We start from the raw sequence: 21042 nt of genomic DNA, 5'->3' as shown, positions 1-21042 counted from the left end.
GAGGGGCGGAGCCGTTTATGGATAAGATGGCATGTATCCAACCAATTAGACAAGCGGTAATTACGCCTGTACATTCTCTGCCTTTCTCGCCGCCGTCCTATCTCGAGGATGAATTGGCGGGGCAAAATAGAGCAAAATAGCGGAGGGTCCTCACTGTTCTATCCCCGAAAATGAGCTGCATCACCAAATCCCGCTCTTTCGGAGGACCTTTCTGTCCTTTCGACTGGATGCATTTGCTCTGATCGCCCGGTTATATCATTAGTGCTATTTAGTGTAACCCTTGGTGCTGAGACGGAGTAATCAGCAATTGTGCCAAAGTGGACACTACTATTTCCTTCCTCGTCCTCGAGAACCCCATCTCTTTCCCTCAACAACATTTTGCTCGTCCTCGACCGTCCTGAGTTGGCCCAGGATTATTTGAAACAGCCGTGGGCCGATCAATTCTCCTCCCCCACTGGCCTCAACGTCGACAAAACTTAGTCCCGAACACCAATCCGCGTTTGACTTGAACGTAACGTTCGCCTTCGTCCAAAACCCAGAGAAGAATTGACTTCCTACCGCCATCATGGACGCCGTACTCCGCCAGTCCAAGGCCATGTGCCCCTTCTTGAAGAAGGCGTCGCCGGCCACTCTCCGCGCCCTGTCGACGTCGACTCGCCCCCAGGCCTCTCCATGCGGCGGCACCATTTCCAAGTTGCAGCTGCTCGGTCAGCGCTGCCCCGTCATGGGCAAGGCCCTGGCCATCCAGTCTGCCCGAGTCGGCGGCATGGGTGGTGCTGCTGCAGTCGCCGGCATGCACAACATGGCTGGACTGGCCAAGTCGGGCAAGGCTAAGATCCATACCAGTCGTTCCAAGGGAGCTAGAGCCGTCGACGGGCCAATGTTCAACCATGGCGAGACTGGTCAGTCTTACTACCGCGATGATATTATGGATGTCAACTTACGACCTACTGTAGGCCAGTACCCGCCCAAGGCCCCAGCCAAGAACCCGGCCAGCGTTGCGAACCCTCCTGGCGGGCCTGCCCACCGAACCTCCAAGTTCGACTACAACGGATTCTACGAGGGCGAACTCGAGAAGAAGCGCAAGGACAAGTCCTACCGCTACTTCAACAACATCAACCGCCTCGCCAAGGAATTCCCTCGAGCCCACACCGACAGCGCCGAAGATCGAGTGACCGTTTGGTGTGCCAATGACTACCTGGGCATGGGCAGAAACCCACAGGTTATTAAGAAGATGCAGGAAACGTTGGATGAATACGGGTGCGGAGCCGGAGGCACACGAAACATCTCTGGCCACAATAAACATGCCATTGAGCTGGAGAAGACCATTGCCGATTTGCATGCCAAGGAGGCCGCTCTGGTGTTCAGCTCTTGCTATGTGGCAAACGACGCTACGCTCGCAACCCTGGGAAGCAAACTGCCGGATTGTGTCATTCTGTCCGACAGTCTGAATCATGCCTCGATGATTCAGGGCATACGTCATTCTGGCACCAAGAAGCTCGTCTTCAAGCACAACGACCTTGAAGACCTCGAGGCGAAGCTGGCATCACTCCCACTCCACGCCCCCAAGATCATCGCCTACGAGTCGGTTTACAGCATGTGTGGCTCCATTGGCCCCATTGAGGGCATTCAGGACCTGGCTGACAAGTACGGCGCTATTACTTTCCTCGACGAAGTTCATGCTGTTGGTATGTACGGACCGAAGGGCGCTGGCGTGGCTGAGCATCTCGACTTTGAAGCGCATCAACAGGGCCGACCACGGGGAACCATCATGGATCGTGTCGACATCATTACTGGAACTCTGGGCAAGGCGTATGGATGTGTGGGTGGATATATCGCTGGCAGCGCAAAATTCGTGGATATGATCCGATCCGTAGCCCCTGGCTTCATATTTACCACGTCGCTGCCACCAGCGACTATGGCCGGTGCCAAGACGGCCATTGAATACCAAATGAACTACAAGGGCGACCGAAGACTGCAACAACTTCACACCCGCGCTGTGAAGGAAGCCCTCGAGACCCGCGACATTCCTGTGATTCCAAACCCGTCGCACATCATCCCCGTCTTGGTCGGCAACGCTGCGCTTGCCAAACAGGCCTCGGACATGCTTCTCCAGGACTACCAGATCTACGTGCAATCCATCAACTACCCCACCGTGCCCGTCGGCCAGGAACGTCTCCGCATCACCCCCACGCCCGGCCACACCAAGGAGTATCGTGACCAGCTCGTCGAGGCCATTGACGAGATCTGGTCCAAGCTGGACATCAAGCGCACCTCTGAGTGGGCCGCTGACGGTGGCTTCATCGGTGTGGGCGAGAGCAACACTGTCGGGGTCGGGAAGTCGCTCTGGACTGATGCCCAGCTCGGCATCGACCAGCAAATGGTCACTGACATAAACGCTTCCAGGCCCGCAGGCGCAGGCTTCACGGATACCCTGCTGCAGCGCGAGGGCAGGGATGTGGCCCCGGTTGTGAGCGCCACGGCTTGATTTTCCATTATTTTCACACGATTGTCTGACCGTTGTGGGAAGCCAGGATTGGGGGGAGGAGGGGGGGGAGCTAGAGGGGCTCAACAGACCGGGAAACCACATTCTTTCGAGCCTGCGAAATTTCGGGTTTCTGCGATGTGATCAATCACGAACTTCTGATTCAAATGTTTTCACCAAAAATAGTATAGTACCATGTACTGAGGGTTTACGCTATACTTTATCTTATCTTGATGGTAGTTACGCTGGAGCTGAGAGGCTTTAGGGTTCGAACAAACTGCCACGCTATGCTATGCAGGAAATACAATTAGCGCCCTCTCTTAATGAGAATTGGCATATGCTCATTGAACTGTAAACATACAAGTACTGACTTCTTTGATATGCTGTGGTTGTGTGAGACGAGCATGTGCTTTCCCTTACTCTCGGAATTAATGTATATCATCTAACCTAGATATATTGAGGCTGGGTTGTGGCCGTAAAGGAAAGGCGGACAGGAGCTTCATGCCACGGCAGTTCGCAGTCATGGATACGTGCAGTCTATCAAAAAATGCTCTGAAACGAAAGCCGTCACGTAGGAGTAACAGTCATGAAGGCATTCGGTGTATAAAATTATTGCCTTGATATTGATATTTTGGACACCTAAAGATGCATCTACAGTAATACCACTCATTCTATTCGGGTATGTCCATTCATCCACCACCACCAACCATGTACGGATTCACTCGGTGCCAAAGTGTATCTTCCACTGACACGTTCATTGTAACATGCCATCCAACTGCGTCCCCATCTTGCCCTCAATAACCACGATCCAGCGATGCGTTTCCCGCTCGACTTCCTCGTCATCATCCTCTTGCAGCTCACTCAGATACGGTCCTGTCTCAGGCAGCATGTCCTGCCACTCATCTGCGCCGCCCAGTCGCTCCCAGAGAGCCTGCTCGCACTTCACGGCAGCTAGGCGTACCGCTGCGTGCTCAGACCGCAAGTGTTTCAACAAAGCACCGTTGAGCTCCTTCCAGTGGTCACGGCTGTCCGCAGCTGCAGCCAACTCGACCACGGCCGGGAATAAATCCTGATACAAGTCAACGCCCGCCGCGGCGTGGGCAAATTGGGCCGTGAGCGCTGGGGCAACGGCTCCAAAGTGAGCCGGTGCCTGCCAGAACTTGATGTCATCGTTGTCATGCTCGAAGCACTTGGACAGCGTGTGAAGGACCTTCTTCCACAACTCGACTTGTTCCTGGTTTCGCAGATTGGCGGTCCGTAGCACACCAACGGCCGCTTCGATCACATAGGAGGCGTAGCTCGTGACAGCTGCCTTGAGGCTGTCGAAGAAGGCGATCAAGAAATTGAAGACGCTCAGCAGACGGAGGTTACGGCCCGTAGAGTCGGATTCGGGAAGGGCGACAGCCCAATCCATCAACTGGGAGAAGATGGGGCGGAATGAAGCATCGTTGAGCTTGAAGATCATGCGCAAGGCGACGGCATTGGTTGTATCCTCGATGCGGCTAAGGTGTCCTGGAGTGAAGCTTTCGTTACTCTTGGTGCACTGTTCTCTGCGCAGGTCAAAGGCTGCGCGGAAGATGGTTGACAAGAGCTGGCCATTCTTGGCGATAGTCAATTTGGTGTGTTTGTCAATAGCCACTCCAAGAATGTCGAGGTATTCTTTGGTTGCCTATGTTATGTTAGCCATGTCCAAAAAATATCAAGAGCCACTTCTTACTGTGAATCCCGATTCTGTAGCTATACTCCAATTCGCCTCAAGGGCGGAGAACATGAGCTTCGCGTCGAGCTGCTTTGCCAGCGACTGGAGACATTCAATGCGAGCTTCGCCGGCCACGTTATGCTCGGCAGAAGCACTGGAAATAGCCAGTAGTTGTGTCAAGTATGATTTCGAGACCATATACGGGAGGTGCTGTGCGAGCGCTGTCATGAGGGCATAGCTTGCTTTGGGCAACTCGGCGTCTGCGCTACCGTTTTCAACACTCTCCTTCATATAGGCAAGGCATTTTGGAATGGCGATTGGCAAAATCTGAACAATTCCATCCTGCAACACATCCACAAGTGATGCTAGGCAGCACAGCGCCATGATACGCAGCCGAACGTCAGACTGGCCAAGGCACTGGTCACCGGCAATAGTCTCCGCTGCAGCCGTGACGGCTTCTGGGTCCTTCTTGCCGAACTTCTCGGCGATCTTGTCGACACACTCGACCGCAATATGCTTGTACGGCATGTCATCAGAAGCCCTGATAATGGCCGTAAGCTGTGGAAGGAAGGCCAAAAGTGCGGATCTCGCGGCTGCATTGGCTTGTCGCTCCTGATCGATTCGATCCTGGAGGGCGCGAAGAACCTTGCGTCGGACCACAGCGTCTGGCCTATCCAACAAGGTCTCAACCGACTTGATGAATTCGCCAATAGACAACAAGTTGAGCATTTTGGAAACTGCATCGCCACACCGACTATGGAGCGCCTTGTATGGCTTCAGAGTCTCTGCCAAGGATAGAATATCCTTCAGGAGGCTGGCGTATAGCTCACGAATCTTGGCAGCGTCCATATCGTCTCGTTCGGCCAATGTACTGACGTGGGCTGTCAGCTTCCTGCTGGACAAAAGATGCGGCAGCATGTTCAATTGAGATAGCGCGATCTTTTGCGGATCCTGCTTGTTATCTTCGCCCGCACCGAGCAGCACGGTAGAAAGCGTACGCTTTGATTGGAAAATGTCCCCAATCAGGCTTACATGCTTGATCAACGACTGGAACTGGACTTCGACTTCAAAGTAGTTGAATACTTCGCCCGCAAACCTCAGCACCTCACCTGTGAAGCCATATTTGTTAACCAGCATTGCCAATAGTGCGAAGAGGAAGTCCTCCGCTCCAGCAGTCTTGACAAGAGAGACAAACAAGCCAAGTCTCCGATGGGACGGGATGTGCTCAAAGGCGGTGACGAAGCTCAGTAGGATCTCAGAGGCACCTGCGACCGGACTTCTCTTGCCTTTTCGCAGCGATGCAATCAGTGGCGGCACAACCTGTTCCACAGTCTGGTTGATGACATGCGCGGAGTAGTCATCGCTCTGGCGAAGAACGGAGCTTCCCATGAACGTGAAGATGGGCATCACACTATTGAGCACCAGATCTGGAGCCACATTCGCGAGCCTTGCCACGAGGAGGAGTGCAGTCTTCTGGACCGCAGGACTGGAGGACTTCTGGATGCAAGTCACCAGCAGATCTCCATACCCACCAGACCCATCAATTTTGAGACTCTTGTCGTTCTCGTAAGCCGGCATCATGGCCAATAAACTGTCAAGTACAAGCTTTTGAAGGTACCCATGTTCAGAGCCGAGAAGAGCTCGGAAGTGCTGAAGTTCGGACAGGGTATTGAATAACGCGTTAAGCAACTGCGGGTGCTTTGCGGGTTCGGATCCTTCAACAATCTGTAGGATGAAAGTGACTTGCTTCAAAGCCTGGATCACTTTTAGAGGAAGCTGGGTGGCAACGGGCCCATCCACCTCCAGTGAGCTTGTCCGGTTTTGCTTGTGAGAGGGAGATAGAGATTCCGTCGGCTTTGACGCAGATGAGCTTGATCTCCGTCGCTTGCTTGGAGGTAAGTCGGTTTGCATGTTTTCCGATGAGCTCAACCGTCGTCGTTTGGTCGAAGGAAATTCCACCGCTAACTTGGCTGCGCTTTCCAATGACTCCAGGAAAACCAACAGTATGTCTGTGGTGAGCTCAACGTTTTTGAGAAGATCGGCAGCCTCCGCAGAAACCGCGCTGACATCTCCTGAAGGGTCCTCCAGAGTCAATTCCAGTAACTTTTCAGCTACATTATGTTTCGCATCCAGCTTCATCGAGGACCACATTTTTTTAATGCGCCCAAATGCGGCTCGTACGAAAGCTGGTCGTGAGTTCATTTCTGGCTTCTGAACCACTTCCAGGAGAAAGTCTAGTCCGGCCCTTTCGTTGGGCAGAAGTATATCCATGACTGCCTCATCCATTGTTGACTGCTCAATATCCTCTGCAATGCAAATGCTGTCAATTGTCTCTGTAGGCAGAGACACCCACCATTGCAGCAGTGGTAGCAACAGCTCCGTACGAGTAGTCCCCGATACGCCTTTCACTTGATTCATGGCCTTCAATAACCGTAGTTTAACGATTATAAGAGGTGTTTGAATGACGTGGGCGGCTAAGAAAGCAAATACCGACAATCGCGTCCCATGTGAGAGATGGCCTTTTCTGTCCTTGCCACTTCCGTCGACAGAGGCCCTCGAGCTACTATTCAAAGCGTTTTGGACCACGGCGTGTATGTGATCAGCATTCAACACACATTCCTCCAAGCTCGGTACGACCACGTTTTGAAGCATTTTGCGGGCTGTCTCTGTACTCATCCGTTCAGTAGATTCCGTAGCGTTATAGAGTTTCTCGAGACCCCAAGTTATTCGTGTTCTGCCGTCATGTTGTTCACATAGTGCATCTATAACAGCGACTAGATCTGCGGCAGCCCGGCGAACCTTTTTCGAGGGATCACTGAGAGCAGCGATACAGTAAGGTACCATGGCCTGGAAGTCAATAGTTGTGCAATCTGCCGACTTAAGGCGCTCTTTCACCATCTGTAAGGCGCTCCTCCGTGCCAATGCTGGATACCGAGGACTACACCAGATTCGCATGAAGAATGTGAAGAAGAATGTACCGTTAGTTGCCTGACTGCTCTGGAGTGATGCAACCGTTTCGAAAGCTGTCAAGTTTTCTGGACTATTGCACGCAGTCAGGTAAAGCGAGCAGAGGTCCGTAAAAATGTCGGGCGGGGACGACGAAAGACAAGAATCCAGATGTGTTTCTGGAGGATTGTTGAGACGCTCAAATCCCGAGCTGAAATCTTCAGTCGTTATGGCGATCTCTAGGTCTTCGTCCATCGCTTCAGGCTGCGTTTGTGACGCGATCAATTTTGGTCGGATCGCAGTACCCAGCTTCATTTCCAGTTCTTCAACGTCAAATCCGGTGTCTTCGATGGTCTTCGCAAATACTCGTCCCGTGTCTCCAGCTGCTTGAGACAGTCTCACGATAGTTGATGCAAGGGCTTTCCTGGCCCGACCCTCATCATCAACATCATCTTCGGTTTTGTGAGCAGCTAATATCAGAGACTTGACGACAAAGCCGAGCTGTTGCTCACTGAGGATTTGTTTCGAGATGACCGATTCGACGATGGGCAGCCCATTTGCCTCGCCTTTCCTAACCAGCCTATCCACCAAGGCCACACAGAAACCATAGGCGAGTTTTTCCACCGTGTGCTCCTTTCCTATGACCACTAGCATGTCAGAGAGTCCCGAAATCTTAAGCAATGCCTTGGTAGTTTTTCTAGACGTCTGCTTAGCCGACCGATGATGGGCGAGAATAGACAAGCAGACAAGTCCAGGGCGAACAGTGGAAGGGGTCCAACCCTCAACCACCTGGTCCATCAACGCTGTGATAACAGCATCGTCGAGATCTCCATGCGAGACATACGCTACGGTGATCATGTAAGCGGCAATCTGTAGATCGGATACTTTGTCCATCACCAAAGCCTCGCTTAGTACAGGTCCAATCTGGTGTAAGAGCGCCTGGTCGTTGCTCTTCTGTACGCTACGACGTCCAGATCGCATCATATCCAACATGCCGGTTACTGCCTCGAGCATGATGCTAGCCCAGAAGGATATTAAGACAGGATAATGCTGCTGACTTCTGCATGATTGCAAGGTATACTGGGATATGACCGACATAAATTCGGGGTGATGAGTGGCTCGGTGGACGAGAACAGATCGCGGAGGCTGTGTCAATGATCGTTTGTAAGGATCTAGAAATCGGAATTCGGCGGGAAGCGTGGATGGCAAGATATCCAAAAGCGTCGTAAAGGCCGGTAATGAGTGGTACGGGAGGAATGTCGCTATAAGCATGGCCGTATTGTATTGGTGAATCCTAAAGAGAGCTTAGTATAGTGTCGCAAACCCAAGCTGCAAAGAGACTGACCTAAACCTGCGAATGAGCCATTCGAGAGCTTTTATGGCGGGACTCAGTCTCAACCGGCTACCGACCAAGCGCAGAAATGACTCTATCTTCTTGTCCAGCTCTGCATTTTCGTCCTGGGTCATTTGGCTGCGGTCCTCATCCCGGCTCTGTTCGCTGAATATCGTGGTGCCAAACGAGACAAAATGGGCATCGAGACGGCACAAGTCGTCGAATCCTTCACGACATATACTATAGAGCGTCTGGAAGTTTTGTGTAGCTGCAATCCTCGGCTCAAATATCAATGACTTGGAATGGGCGGCCTTCTGAGCTTTGAGGTCGACAGCTTCCTTGATATTAGAATTGATCTGCGCAAGTTGCGCGGCAAGAGCCGTCGTCATCTTGGGAGTTCTTATATGTTAAGTCTCGGGGATCCCATCTGGCGCCGGTTGAGGGTATCGATCTGGAACAACAAACAAATGTAGGAGGTCTGCTCAACTTGAAGCTTTGCGCCGAAAACTACACGATTTGCAAGAACTTTTAAAATTTAAGTGGATCTTGAATTGCTAGTGCAGAAGGGGGCCAGTTATGTACCAGTGACCGATAGCGATAAGCCTTCCCCACAATGAGGGGCATGCAGTACGGGCATTGAACTTAAGCTGGGCCTCGATGTCATTGCAATCCATTTGATATTGGGAATTGTTTTCAGAGTTCAAAGGAAGGAACTTTTGATGCAAATACCCATCTTACTGGAATGCTTCGTACCGTAATAGACTTGGATAGGAATGGATGTAGGCATAAGAACCAGTGGTAAAATTCATCTAGGCCTAGCTTTCAGTATGTTCAGAAGTCATAGCAGCTTCCTGGAATTCCAAGAAGCGGAAGACCACTTCATGATTTATGGGAAGTAGACTGACTACCTGTTCAGACTTTGAAGTCTCCGCTTGGGTCCTCACCTAAGTAAATAAGTAGGTGTGTCTGTAATAAGCAAGGTCACTCCATGAGACTGATTTGCCATCAGCATACATGACTTGATGCATTGTGACAATTCCATGTCAGTCCCCAAATCTAATCGGCAGGCGTGATCACACCTTTTGGTGCATCAACTGCCCCCACGTACCAAGTCCAAGGGTTCTGCTCGAATCGACTGCAGGCTTCAGCGGATCCCTTTGAGGTCCGTGCAACGTTGAACGGTTGGACGGCCTGTGAAAACGTCGGGAGAACAGCGTGAAGTGGAAAGATGGGCCGGAGTGCATCAAACTTCCTTACATTGTTAGAAAGTCATCATCATCAATCTACCAGCCAACAAAGTGCCTATTGACTTGAACACGGGTACGCACGCGGCCGATTCCTTCCTCGAATCAAATCCATTACTGGTTTCGACCCTTACCGACTTATTCATCCACCCACTTATCTCGTCAACCGGTTTCTCTTTCCAGATCACTCCGTCGCCCTCCGCTACGAAACGTTCAGTTCCGAAGCCACTACGTTCACTCGAACACAACTTAACCACAGCTCCAAGACGTCACTTCAGCCAAACCAGCCCATAATCAATACAGTTTCGGTCTATACCTTCATTTCCATTCGCTACGGTCTTGCATACATAGCTCGAAGTAACCCATCCAACGTTCGTCTCCACGAGTAGGCATACCTCCCTGGGACCACCAGAGAAGATCACATCTGCATGCTTCTACCTGAGACAAAAAGGATATCCTTTGAACTACGTGCTGTCCGACATCGAGAACCTCAAGCACTCTCATATTCCACTGTTGTACATCAAGGCTCGACGCAGGTAGTACGTCGCTGTCGCTCAGGACCTCTTGGTCTGCTGCGATGAGGTGGGGGTGGTGGACCTCATCAACTGAGTCCTAGAGATTGAGGTCGACCCAAACACAGGAGGTGGAATAAAGTACCAAGTTTTGACAGCTACGGTCACGCCACAAAGTCGATGGGCAACAACAAGGTGCCTACCCCCGTTCAAAGCCTTGAGCGCAGCCCGTAACGCTCCATAATTGTAATTCCTCGCGCACCTCCGAGTACCTGCTTTCTTCGAAGACACAACAAGAAGCATTATCACCACCACCACTCTCACACTGGACTGAGTCTTCGAGTCAGCACACTGCGTACAGGTCATCGGGGATCGGGCATGGATTCGCGCTTCCCTGTCACCCGCGAAGAATTCTACAGTGTCCAAATGGACGTGAAGCAACTCCACCTTGTCCAGAACAACCATGCTGAGAGACTGTCGCGTCTTGAGAAGCGGCAGGCGGACGATGCGGCTCTGAAATCGGTTTGGAACTCGCCATTTCCCAGCGCACTCGGTGGCACTCCACAGCACGGTGTGTATCCTTGTCTTTGTTAGTGTAATGTATCTAACAGTAGTTATTCAGGTCCCATCCAGATGCCTCCCACCGAGATGTTTGATGACTTTGAGGAGCAGGGCCAGAATCTCCTGGGCAGCCTACACCTGGAGCCTGAAGATGAGCCGGCGAGACGCGGCGCCGCTTCCAGAGCCAACAGTGTTCGATTCGACGAGAGCGCCTTGCAAGGCTCCAGTTGGGCGCAAAATGGTCGACACTCGGGCGACTTTGGTCCTATCCGACCAGGAAGCGGCATGGGCAACATGATGGAGCGAACACTGTCGCACAAGTCGGACGGTAGACACAGCTCGGCTGGCCATTCGGTCCACTCGCTTCACTCGCACCACTCTGTGGCTTCTGGCCGGGCTAGCAGCCTTGGACTCGACACCAACTTTGCCACTGCTGGGACTGATGAGGACTCGCCTATCAGCATGCCAGAGCCGCCCCCGGGCTTGTTCATCTTAGGGTCTGTACCTTCCATCATCCGCTGCTGGCTAACGCCAAACTTCGCACACGATACCCTCCTGTACGCGGATATTTGCACAGGTTCACAGAGGTCGGTGCTAGAGTTTTCCCTGGTCAAGGAGCTGGACTTGGCAGACGCGGTCCACAAAGATCTCGACGGGGTTCACCGAATTCGACTACCTGTATACCTGGCCGAAGCCACTGTTGCTTCCACAAGCTCTCGAGGCACAAGCCCTGCACCCCAGATGCCTAGCCTCATAGCGAACTTCGAGGTGGCTGGTTTTGATCAACCAGACATTGCGGAGTCAAAGAAATGCATTCGCATCTTCCTGGGCAGCGAGACGTTGCGTGAACACTCGGCCGACATTCTCTTCTCACAAAATCGCATGACGCTGTATGGGACTGAGCGAGAGAAGCTATCGGTACCTTTCGTGCGCCCCGAGGACAATGCCACTTTCAAGAATATTCGTACAATAGCCATTTTCCCCGAAAAGCCGAAGCTGAATGCTAACGCTCGCTCTTTTGTCTTCGGGGAGCCAAAACAACCAACAGTAGCCAAGTCGACCAACGGTGTAGACAGGAAGGAATCCGACATAGATCCCGACTCGCAAGAACTGCTGTCTCCCACCTCCGAGGCACCCGTCAGACCCCCAGCGGAGCGTGGACTTAGTACCATGTCAGAGAGTGGTGGGGAGGGAGAGAAGCACTTCAAGGAAACCAGCGGCTCGGACGTGAGCTCCAAGGAGCAAGTGGCATCAAGCGACACATACACTGAGACTTCAGGCGATGGTGCTCGTCGAGATTCAACGACTGGTGCTATTTGGACATCTTGGCGGCAGGGCTCGGCAGCAAATGGCCATGATCAGAAAGAGAATGCGCCATTGAGCGGATATCAGCCCGCGGGCCGTGGACGGAACATGAAGGTCTTGAAGCCTAGCAAGCCCAGCTCTTCTTCATCTGCTCGAACTGGTGCAGCTTACGAGCCACCTCCGCCGCCCAGAAGCAGCGGCGAACAACGGCGCAAGAGTCAGCCAGCAGCTGAAAGCACACCAAGTACAGCTCTTAGATGGAAGTCGGAGCGAACTCCAACCGGTGGCACAGAGAGTAAGCCGATCACTGCATCAGCAACTCGCGACACTCGAGCAGTATCTAATGCAACCCGCACCTCGGCCAATCCAGTCGGCGGTGCGTCTGCCTTTTCGTGGATGAACCCCTCGAGTAAACCAAAAACCCCTACTACAGCTGCCGAGTGAATACTCGATCACATACAGATGAACAGCCCTGATTTAAGGCAGACCTGGCTGGTCTATGGCTGATTCTATTGTAGAGAGGGGCAACCTAAAGCTATTAGTAGCACGATCAATGAACAAAAGAAAAACATTCATCTAATCATGGCATTCCCTCAGGTATAGATGCATTACTCCTGTATATGTGACTTGGTGACGTAAACAATTGGACCACTGCACTGAGATGTGCTTAACAGCGGGATTCTTTCATGGTGGGGCCCCAAATGTTGCAAGTTTCACACTGCACGTAAATACTCCAACGAAGGCACTCCTACACAATCATCGCTCACGAAGATGAAGAAAGCCGATGTGGACTACTCGTTGTACCTGGTAACAGACTCGACAAAGGCGATCCTAGGCGATAAAGACATCTGCCAGGTCGTCGAGTCGGCGTTGAAGGGTGGAGTTACCTGCGTCCAATACCGGGATAAAACTAGCGACACTGGAGTTCTCGTCGCAACAGGCCGCAAGCTACACGAAATTACCAAGAAGTACAATGTTCCTCTGCTCATCAATGATCGGATAGACGTTGCCTTCGCCGTTGGCTGCGAAGGCGTGCATATTGGACAGGATGATATCGGTGAGATTTTCCGAATGAAGCTTTTCAATTTGACATGAGAGATGAGTGGATGCGCTAATAACCTATGGACAGATCTCGCGAGTGCGAGAAAGCTGCTGGGCCCAGACGCCATCATTGGGGTTACCGTGAGCAACCTCCGAGAGACGGAAGAGGCGGCCATGGGGGGTGCTGATTACATTGGCATTGGGACGGTGTTTGCTACTCTGACGTGAGTTTATCATCTCAACAGAGGGTCCAGTATGATAGAACTAAGAGCTGATTTCCTGTCAGGAAAAAGAACAGCAAAAGCATCATCGGCGTGGATGGGCTGCAACAGATGCTCGTATGCCTGCACACCTCCAAGTCGAAGATCAAGACCGTCTGCATAGGAGGTATAAACGCCTCCAATGTGTCTCGCGTCATGTGGCAGAGCGCCTACAAGGAGAAGGCTCTAGATGGAGTTGCCATCGTGAGCGCCATCATGGCGGCCGCCGATCCGGAAGCAAGCTCCAAGGAATTGTTGCAACTCGTCAAGTCGCCGCCGGCATTCGCAAAAAACGTTGTGAAGCCGGATCAGCAGACGAGATCAGCTGAGGATATTGTGGCTTTGGTTCCGAAGATCATCAAGATGGTCGACAGCAAGAAACCGCTCTCGCACAACATGACTAATTTGGTCGTACAGAATATCGCGGCCAATGTTGCACTGAGCATTGGCGCTAGCCCTATCATGGCGAATTATGGGGAGGAGGCGAAAGACCTTGCGGCTCTGGGCGGTGCGCTCGTCGTCAATATGGGCACTGTGACCCCGGATGGGTTGACGAACTACATGATAGCGCTCAAGGCATACAACGACGCTGGGCAGCCGGTGGTCTTCGACCCAGTTGGGTAAGTCATCTCGAAGAAATGTCTAAGTTTGATCATCTTGTAAATTGATGCTGATGATTACATCAGGGCCGGCGCAACTGAAGTTAGAAGATCGGCAACGAAGACTATACTCGGTGGTGGTTATATTGACGTCATCAAAGGAAACCAGTCCGAGGTCCTCACTTGCACCCCTGGCGGTTCTCATCTCCAGCAACGTGGTGTTGACAGCACAGCAGGAGATACCGATCTCACAAAGCTCGGCAATGTCGTCAAGGACCTAGCTGTCATGAGAGCGGTAATCGTCGTCATGACAGGAAAAACAGACCTCGTCACCGCCGGAACCAAGGTTTTCAAGGTCGAAAACGGGCACGAGTATCTGGGCATGGTGACAGGGACTGGATGTTGCCTAGCGACCACCATCTCGGCCATGGTTGCGGCATACCCTGAGGACAAGTTGGCGGCCACCATCGCGGGACTGCTGCATTATGAGATTGCGGCGGAATTGGCTGCCGAGCGACAAGATGTCAAAGGACCTGGCACGTTCGTCCCGGCCTTCCTTGACGAGCTGTATAATATTCGGAAAGCCACTGTTAAGGGGGATTTGGTGTGGTTGGAGAGGGCCAAGGTTTCGGTACTCGAGTAAACAGTTGCGACAGAGTACAGCTATGCTATACATTGTTCGTAACCATGTAGTGCATCTACATGGCTGATCTGAACTTCCAACGCAACGCACGATGTTACTACTTTAAAATCGACCCTAATTGTCGACAAATGTTCCAGGGGAGAGCGACTTCGGCAACAGAAACTCGGCGGCCGCTACCCCACCCCGCATCCGCTGCCCCGCACCTCCCCGAGTCGTGATATTCATCACTACGCAACCAACCATTGGTGAATTATTCGCGGTTCCTGGCATCCTTGTCCAATTTTCTCTCTTTCGTTCTTACATTAGCACGAAACTCATGAACTTTGTGCGAGCACCAACGACCCTCCATCTTCGCTGCGTAAACCCATACAAAACGAACATCCAGCGGCCCTTCTATTTCTCGAGATCGCTACGGTTCTCGTCCGCCATGGCAGACAAGCAAGGAGCTCCCAAGCGTCGTCTTCGTAAGTCTGTCAGAGGACCCAATTGACTTGAACAAATGAGAGCTCACTCGTAGTAGAAAGACCCGCCATCTTGTCAGTTGTTTCTGGCTATCTACTAAAGGGCCTGGTCTGACACGCTGTGAACAAACAGCGTCTGCGACTTACAAGAGAAGTTCCGGAATGCTATTTGGCAGTTTGATAAAATGTACCTACCTACTTACCTACCTCACCGAACCATACCCCCATAGGGAATGGCACATTCTTCCCTAGCAACTGGGCCCTGACACTGACTGTAGCATCCTCACGACCCAGAAGCTCCTCCGCGCCGCCCAAGTCCTCAAAGTACCTGTCTACGTAACGACTCAAAACGCAGCCAAGCTAGGCGGAACCGTCCCCGAGTTCGCTCCCCTACTCAGCTCCGCCGTCTGCACCGTCGACAAGACCTACTTCAGCATGTGGGTTCCCGAACTCAGCAAATATTTTCAATCGTCGGCGCCCTCGGAGATCGTCATCGTAGGCATCGAGAGCCATATCTGCGTAACGCAAACCTCGCTCGACCTCTTGGCGGCAGGGCACAAGGTTTACGTTCTCGCGGACGGGGTGTCGAGCTGCAACAAGGAAGAAGTCGGGATCGCGCTCGATCGGTTGAGAAAAGAGGGTGCGACGATCACCACGAGCGAGAGTTGGTTGTATGAGTGTATGGGGGATGCGGGGATTGCTGAGTTTAGAGACGTGGCGAGGGTGGTCAAGGAGACGGGGCAGGATACGAAAGTGGCGTTGGAGGGTTTGTTGAGTAAGATGTAGGTAGGCAGGCTTGCGCAGTGATACTTATTATGCTGAGAGGGAATTGGAGGACTGGGCTAGGAGTGAGTGATTGTAGACGCTAGGACTGGGTAATTACTTCTATGTGTTTAGGGTTCTGGGAAGGGAGTTTGAGGCAAATCACTGGGCACGTTGTATATCTACAACGCTCCATGCATAAATATCTGGATGGATAATTTGGCATGGAGGTATACCACTTCTACAGCTCGGATAGTTTGTTTGTAGCTGCGCGAAGCACAACCTAGGAAGTGGCCCTAACTACAGCTCTATATTCGGGTTACCAATATTAGATTCATGATTTCGGAAAAGGGAGTATAACCTGTAATTAATCAACTCCTGTCTTCTGAATGTACCATGTCTCGGAACTCGATGCAGCTACGTGGACTGGTCATTGTTTGTCAACGTGGACAAGTATGGTTCCAGGATCGAATGGTCCAAGTCAAGGTTAGAGTGTTCACTGAAAGACTATCCTGAGACACGTTGGGATTGGTCCTCTAAGCAATCTCAGGACCGTTTCGTAATATTGAAAATCAACGACCCGCAGTGTACTGGATCTTTTCAAGGCTAAAGGTTGCAATATATAGTTTGACAGGCCTGGTAAAGGGTATGACAGTTCTGGTTTGATATCATGTTTCGGCCATTTGTATCAGCCGTATTAACCTTCGGGGCTACCTAAGCACAGTATACGAACTTGTAATCATGGGGCCTGTTACCATGTTTAATACACAAACTTGTGTCTTAATAAGGTATTATATCTTGCCAAGCATTTTCAATTCCTCCGCCGAATTTATAAGCGTTCTCTTTGAATGCCCAGTCTACGCCGAACGGTCCACTGAGCCGCGAGTATAAGCCTAAACTATATTTCCGTCAAGTAGAAGAACGTTCATATTACTAGCAAACTCTTTCCATTGGAATAGGACTCAGTTACTTCTCTTTCATTAAAGCTCTAGTATCAATCGCATCGTATTGAATTTCAACTCCACATGGCAACATAAGTGCGGCATCGAATACAACTTGGATACCAAATGGCACCCATACAACTACAGAAGTAGAGTCGAAAGGCATTATGCTTCTGGATATTGCGTAAATTGTGTTACGTATGTTGGAAAGTCTGACCCTTAGCAAGAGATATCCTGTCAGAACAGATGGAAATAAAACAATCGTCAAGACGAACAATCCCCACAAAGAATGCACTACACAACCGGTATCTTGAGACACTGTCCAGGAGCCATTGACGCATAATATTCTGAAAGCTTAAGAAGATTCAGGGTGCTTGATGAGCATACATCGCCTATTGTGGTCCAGATCTTTAGATTTTAGTTCGCATGTCCCATCACTTTCACACACCAGTAGTATTTCCACTTAGATAACATATGAAACTTTTGAATATAATGGTAATAAATGCTTTCAAAGTAAATCTTACCCGCTCTTTCTTTAAGAATCCCAAATAGGTCCAAAAGCCGGAACTCCCCTCGTTTCCAGATCATAAATCAGCTTGGTGGTAACCACCTTGTTCGAAATAACACACACACATTCAGCCCCACTCTCCTTATACATTTTGTACGCCTCGAGCGCCATATTAGGACGTCCCTGCGTCCGCGTATTCCATATCACGGAGCCCGCATCCGTGGCCTGGACCGCCTTGAGAATGATCTCGCCGTACGTCTTCTCCGGGTTGGGCGTAGACCAAAATACACAACACGAGACTTTCCCCGCCATGATGACGGGCATGCAGGGTCCTATGCCCGAGCCTGTGGCCACAAGCACTATTTTCTTGAACAAAGGAGCGACGCGGAGGACGCCTGAGGCAGGACTACCTCGGGTCCAGATTTTTGTCGGTGGGTTCTCAATAATGCGGCCGGTCCAGTCGCCTGCACGAGACACAATGATGCTGAAGCCGGCTTTGCCCGGCTCGGTGATGGTGGCGAAGGCGTGCCATTCCCGCAAAGGGCTGTCGGTAATGCGGATTCCCCTTCCGGGGGGAGGAGTACAGAAGTCGAAGTGCAGACGGACGGCATGATTTGAAAGCGGCTCGGGGATGACGTTTACTTGTCTCAGCCGCATCCAGGGCAGCGCGATGGAGAGGGTGATGAAGACCACCAGCCACATGGCTGGACTCTGGGACAGGGCCAGGGACAGGGGTTGGTCGCTCGCCTGCGAGATGGAAGCCGTGGAAACGACGATGTGGGCCCAGACCATCACGAGCGCCGTCCAGCCCGCGAAGCGGTGCGTCCATTCGAATTGGTCGTGCATTTTCATCCGGATGGAGGGGTACGACATGACGAGGATGGCCAGAAACAAGGCGAGGACGACGAAGGTTAGCGCCACGGTGGCGGCGTTGATGGGGTAGATTTGGGACCCGTTGACGAAGTACATCGTCGACTGCACGGCGAAGATGATCCACCAGATCGTCGCGCTCACCGCGCCGGCGGAATGAATCCCGCCCATGTGATAGCAGCGGGCGAAGTGCCGACGAATCCAGAGCGGGGCTGAAGTTGGCCAGCGGGTGGCGAGCCAGAAAACGGTATTGACAACGTGGTCCTGGCGGAAGGCTACGGAAGCCAAGAGATTGGCGGCCACGGCAGTGGCGAGGCCGTCGATGGGGAGGCCGCCGACAGTGCCGTAGATCATGCCGATGAAGGCGAAGACGTTGATCATGAAGACGAAGATGAAGAGCTTCCTGTACGCGTTGAGACCCTTGTGCCGCAGCCAGCGCTGGCCGTGCCAGCCCTTCTTCTGCGGGAGTTCGATCTCCTTTCCGTCCATGAGTTCGTTGGTCGACGAGGTGTCGTCCTTCAAGCCCTTCTCCGTTATGTCGAAGTGATTCATGCCGGGCAGCTCGTTTTCCTTGGAGTACTGCGGCGGTGTTTGAACGGGCATGGGCTTTTCCGACACCACGATATTCGTCAATCGCTTTTCGGACGCGGCCTTCTCGGTCAACTGCCTGCTGGCTTCCAGTTTCTCCTCGGCTAGCGCTTTGAGGGCCTTCTTATCAATCTTGCCGCCGGGAGTAAGAGGAACCACGACCATGTTGATCAGTTTGGACGGTCGGGCGTAGTGATTGAGACACGTCGCCAGATGCTTTTGCAGGGCGGTCTCATTGACAGCCCCGGAGGCCGAGTAAAACGCCCAGAGCTCTTCGCCGATCTTGAGAGCACAGGCTTTGTCGACAGAAGGGAACTTTTCGATAGAAGATGAGACGCCATCGAGCTCAACTCGGCAACCCTTGATCTTGACTTGGTCATCTTTGCGGCCAAGATGCTCCAGGGTGCCATTGTCCAACCATCTTCCGAGATCACCTGTGTTGAACATCATTCGGCTAATCTGTGTCAGCAACTGCTTCTCTTAGGGGTATGCCAGTGACCAACTCACCCGTCGTTGGCGAACTTATCCACCTTGTAGCGCTCCTCTGTCAGTTTCGGCGAGTTGAGGTAACCCCTGGATACGCCTAACCCGCCAACCCACATCAACCCAGGCTCTCCGATCTTGACGGGATTCTGCTCCTCGTCCAGGATATACACATTGGTGTTCGGATTGGGTTTCCCAATAGCCAGCTTGGTGCCAACTTTGTGAAGATGGGCTGTGTTGAGAATCGAAATCTCCGTGGGACCGCAGACATTCCAGAAATTGATGTGCGGCGCCCATTCGTCCGCCAAAGACAGTGGACACGGCTCTCCGCCCACGGCGATGGTCTTGACATTGGGATACTCGGCTTGGCGGGGCAGGTACTTCTGGGCCCCCGAGGGGGTCGTGATGACGACGTCGACTCTGCTCAAGCACGTATTCCAGACTTCTCTATCGCCGCCAGGTCGGCTGGGACCGCGCAGGTTCAGTGTTCCGCCGTTCATTAGGGTACCGAGGATCTCCCAAGCGCCTATTCGTGTAAGTTAATGGCGCCTTAGAGGGAATTGTGTTTTTGACTTACACATATCGAAACCGAGCATCAGCACACAAGCCACGTTGGTGCCAACCGTGATGCCGAGCTTGGACGGTTCATTAAGCAGGGTATTGCATGTCCCCTCGTGCTTCACATCCACGCCCTTGGGCTTTCCTGTAGTCTGTTTGAGCCGAGAGTCAGTATGTCGAGTTAAGCCAGATCGAATCGACAGCGACTTGCCCCTGACGTATAAATAACGTAAGCCCCGTCCTCAGGACCAATATCCACAGAAGGCGCGCGCGTGTCGCCCTTTTTCCATATTGGATCAACCGTATCAAGAGCAACGATCCTAGCCTGGCTGCTCTCGGGTAGGCTTCTCTCCACCTTTTCCCTGAAATTGGAAAGACAAAGGACTATCGGTGCTTCGGAGTCTCGAATCACATGCTCCAAGCTTTCCTCGACCATGACGGCTCCATCAATGGGCACGTACTGTCCACCCGCCTTCATGACGCCGAAGATGAAAGCGCACATCTCGATACATCGTGAGTAGACACAGACGACGCGCTGCCCCGGTTGAAGTCCATGGTCGCCGATGAGGTGGTTGGCGATGATGTTGGAGCGCCAGTCCAACTCAGCGTATGTGATGGTGCGTTCGAAGCCGTAGCACTCGCGAACTGCCGTTGAGTAAGGGTACGACTCGACGATGGCATCAAAGGCGGCCGTAACGGTGTCGTAGGCGAGCGGGTATGTCTGGCCGCGGCCGAACCGGTTAAAGAGGATCTGGTCCCCTGGCGAGAGGGCTTGGATGGATTGGAACGACATCTTTCTTCCCCAAGAAGTAGAAAAAGTGAAAATAGGAGGAGACGAAGATAGAAGTAGGACTCATGTATCTTGCCTCGAATAGAGGATGACGAAGGAGAACGAACCAGAAGGAGCTTTGGAGACTTAGATGATCACCATTGACCCGGGTGATGATGCACAAGTTGAAGGAAACCCTAGTGATGATCCGATCTGCCGACGACTCAACGGTCCCCAAAAGGTTTCAAGTCTCAAGGAGCCTACAGTTGATATAGGAAAAGATAATAAGAGGCATGTACGGACGTGTATACCATATATGGCTCACGAGGTAACAGCCAAGAGCGATTAGAGTTACAGCGGAAGACGTAGGTTGCCATTCCATGGCTCCCAACAGCATAACTGCCCTATATCATATTGCCGGCCGTACCTAAGATTCAATAGACTGCCAAAGGAGAACACAACATCATAACTAAC

The 21042-nt window shown here is 52.1% G+C and overlaps 6 protein-coding genes across 6 annotated transcripts; 4 read left to right on the top strand and 2 right to left on the bottom strand.

Annotated features, from left to right (window-relative positions):
- Window positions 1–565: 565 nt before the first annotated feature.
- On the top strand, window positions 566–2542 carry BCR38DRAFT_468378 (5-aminolevulinate synthase precursor; the record flags this gene model as incomplete). Its single annotated transcript, XM_040862774.1, has 3 exons — window positions 566–757; window positions 821–902; window positions 957–2542. 3 exons carry the CDS (start codon window positions 566–568, stop codon window positions 2486–2488), a joined length of 1806 nt encoding a protein of 601 aa, XP_040711765.1. The 3' UTR covers window positions 2489–2542.
- A 697-nt stretch (window positions 2543–3239) lies between these two features.
- Window positions 3240–8852, bottom strand: BCR38DRAFT_488815 (U3 small nucleolar RNA-associated protein 10; the record flags this gene model as incomplete). Its single annotated transcript, XM_040864324.1, has 3 exons — window positions 3240–4154; window positions 4203–8424; window positions 8476–8852. 3 exons carry the CDS (start codon window positions 8850–8852, stop codon window positions 3240–3242), a joined length of 5514 nt encoding a protein of 1837 aa, XP_040711764.1.
- Window positions 8853–10597: 1745 nt separating this feature from the next.
- On the top strand, window positions 10598–12529 carry BCR38DRAFT_412788 (uncharacterized protein; the record flags this gene model as incomplete). Its single annotated transcript, XM_040858741.1, has 2 exons — window positions 10598–10790; window positions 10842–12529. The coding sequence occupies 2 exons, from the start codon at window positions 10598–10600 to the stop codon at window positions 12527–12529; spliced, it is 1881 nt and encodes a 626-aa protein (XP_040711763.1).
- Window positions 12530–12856: 327 nt separating this feature from the next.
- Window positions 12857–14628, top strand: BCR38DRAFT_460435 (Hydroxyethylthiazole kinase family-domain-containing protein; the record flags this gene model as incomplete). The annotated part of the gene is made up of 4 exons (XM_040862412.1): window positions 12857–13142; window positions 13215–13350; window positions 13413–14006; window positions 14073–14628. The coding sequence occupies 4 exons, from the start codon at window positions 12857–12859 to the stop codon at window positions 14626–14628; spliced, it is 1572 nt and encodes a 523-aa protein (XP_040711762.1).
- A 427-nt stretch (window positions 14629–15055) lies between these two features.
- On the top strand, window positions 15056–15875 carry BCR38DRAFT_488812 (isochorismatase; the record flags this gene model as incomplete). Its single annotated transcript, XM_040864323.1, has 4 exons — window positions 15056–15092; window positions 15149–15164; window positions 15223–15276; window positions 15368–15875. The coding sequence occupies 4 exons, from the start codon at window positions 15056–15058 to the stop codon at window positions 15873–15875; spliced, it is 615 nt and encodes a 204-aa protein (XP_040711761.1).
- A 1345-nt stretch (window positions 15876–17220) lies between these two features.
- Window positions 17221–20978, bottom strand: BCR38DRAFT_468373 (uncharacterized protein). Its single transcript, XM_040862773.1, has 4 exons — window positions 20011–20978; window positions 19819–19951; window positions 19266–19767; window positions 17221–19212 (listed from the first exon to the last, which is right to left on the bottom strand). The coding sequence occupies exons 1-4, from the start codon at window positions 20590–20592 to the stop codon at window positions 17328–17330; spliced, it is 3102 nt and encodes a 1033-aa protein (XP_040711760.1). The 5' UTR covers window positions 20593–20978; the 3' UTR covers window positions 17221–17327.
- Window positions 20979–21042: the final 64 nt, after the last annotated feature.

This window comes from Pseudomassariella vexata (genome assembly GCF_002105095.1).
Source record: "Pseudomassariella vexata strain CBS 129021 chromosome Unknown BCR38scaffold_14, whole genome shotgun sequence".
Classification (NCBI taxonomy): domain Eukaryota; kingdom Fungi; phylum Ascomycota; class Sordariomycetes; order Amphisphaeriales; family Pseudomassariaceae; genus Pseudomassariella; species Pseudomassariella vexata.
The sequence above is the reverse complement of the archived record's forward strand: the minus strand, read 5'-3'. Positions and strand labels throughout refer to the sequence as shown.

Excerpts from the sequence above, each read along its gene's own strand:
- BCR38DRAFT_468373 (XM_040862773.1), bottom strand. The coding sequence starts at position 20,592 with ATGTCGTTCCAATCCATCCAAGCCCTCTCGCCAGGGGACCAGATCCTC. Across the intron at positions 19,952-20,010 it reads ACGTTATTTATACGTCAGGG|ACTACAGGAAAGCCCAAGGG; the intron begins GCAAGTCGCTGT and ends CGGCTCAAACAG. Across the intron at positions 19,768-19,818 it reads GATGCTCGGTTTCGATATGT|GCGCTTGGGAGATCCTCGGT; the intron begins GTAAGTCAAAAA and ends TTACACGAATAG.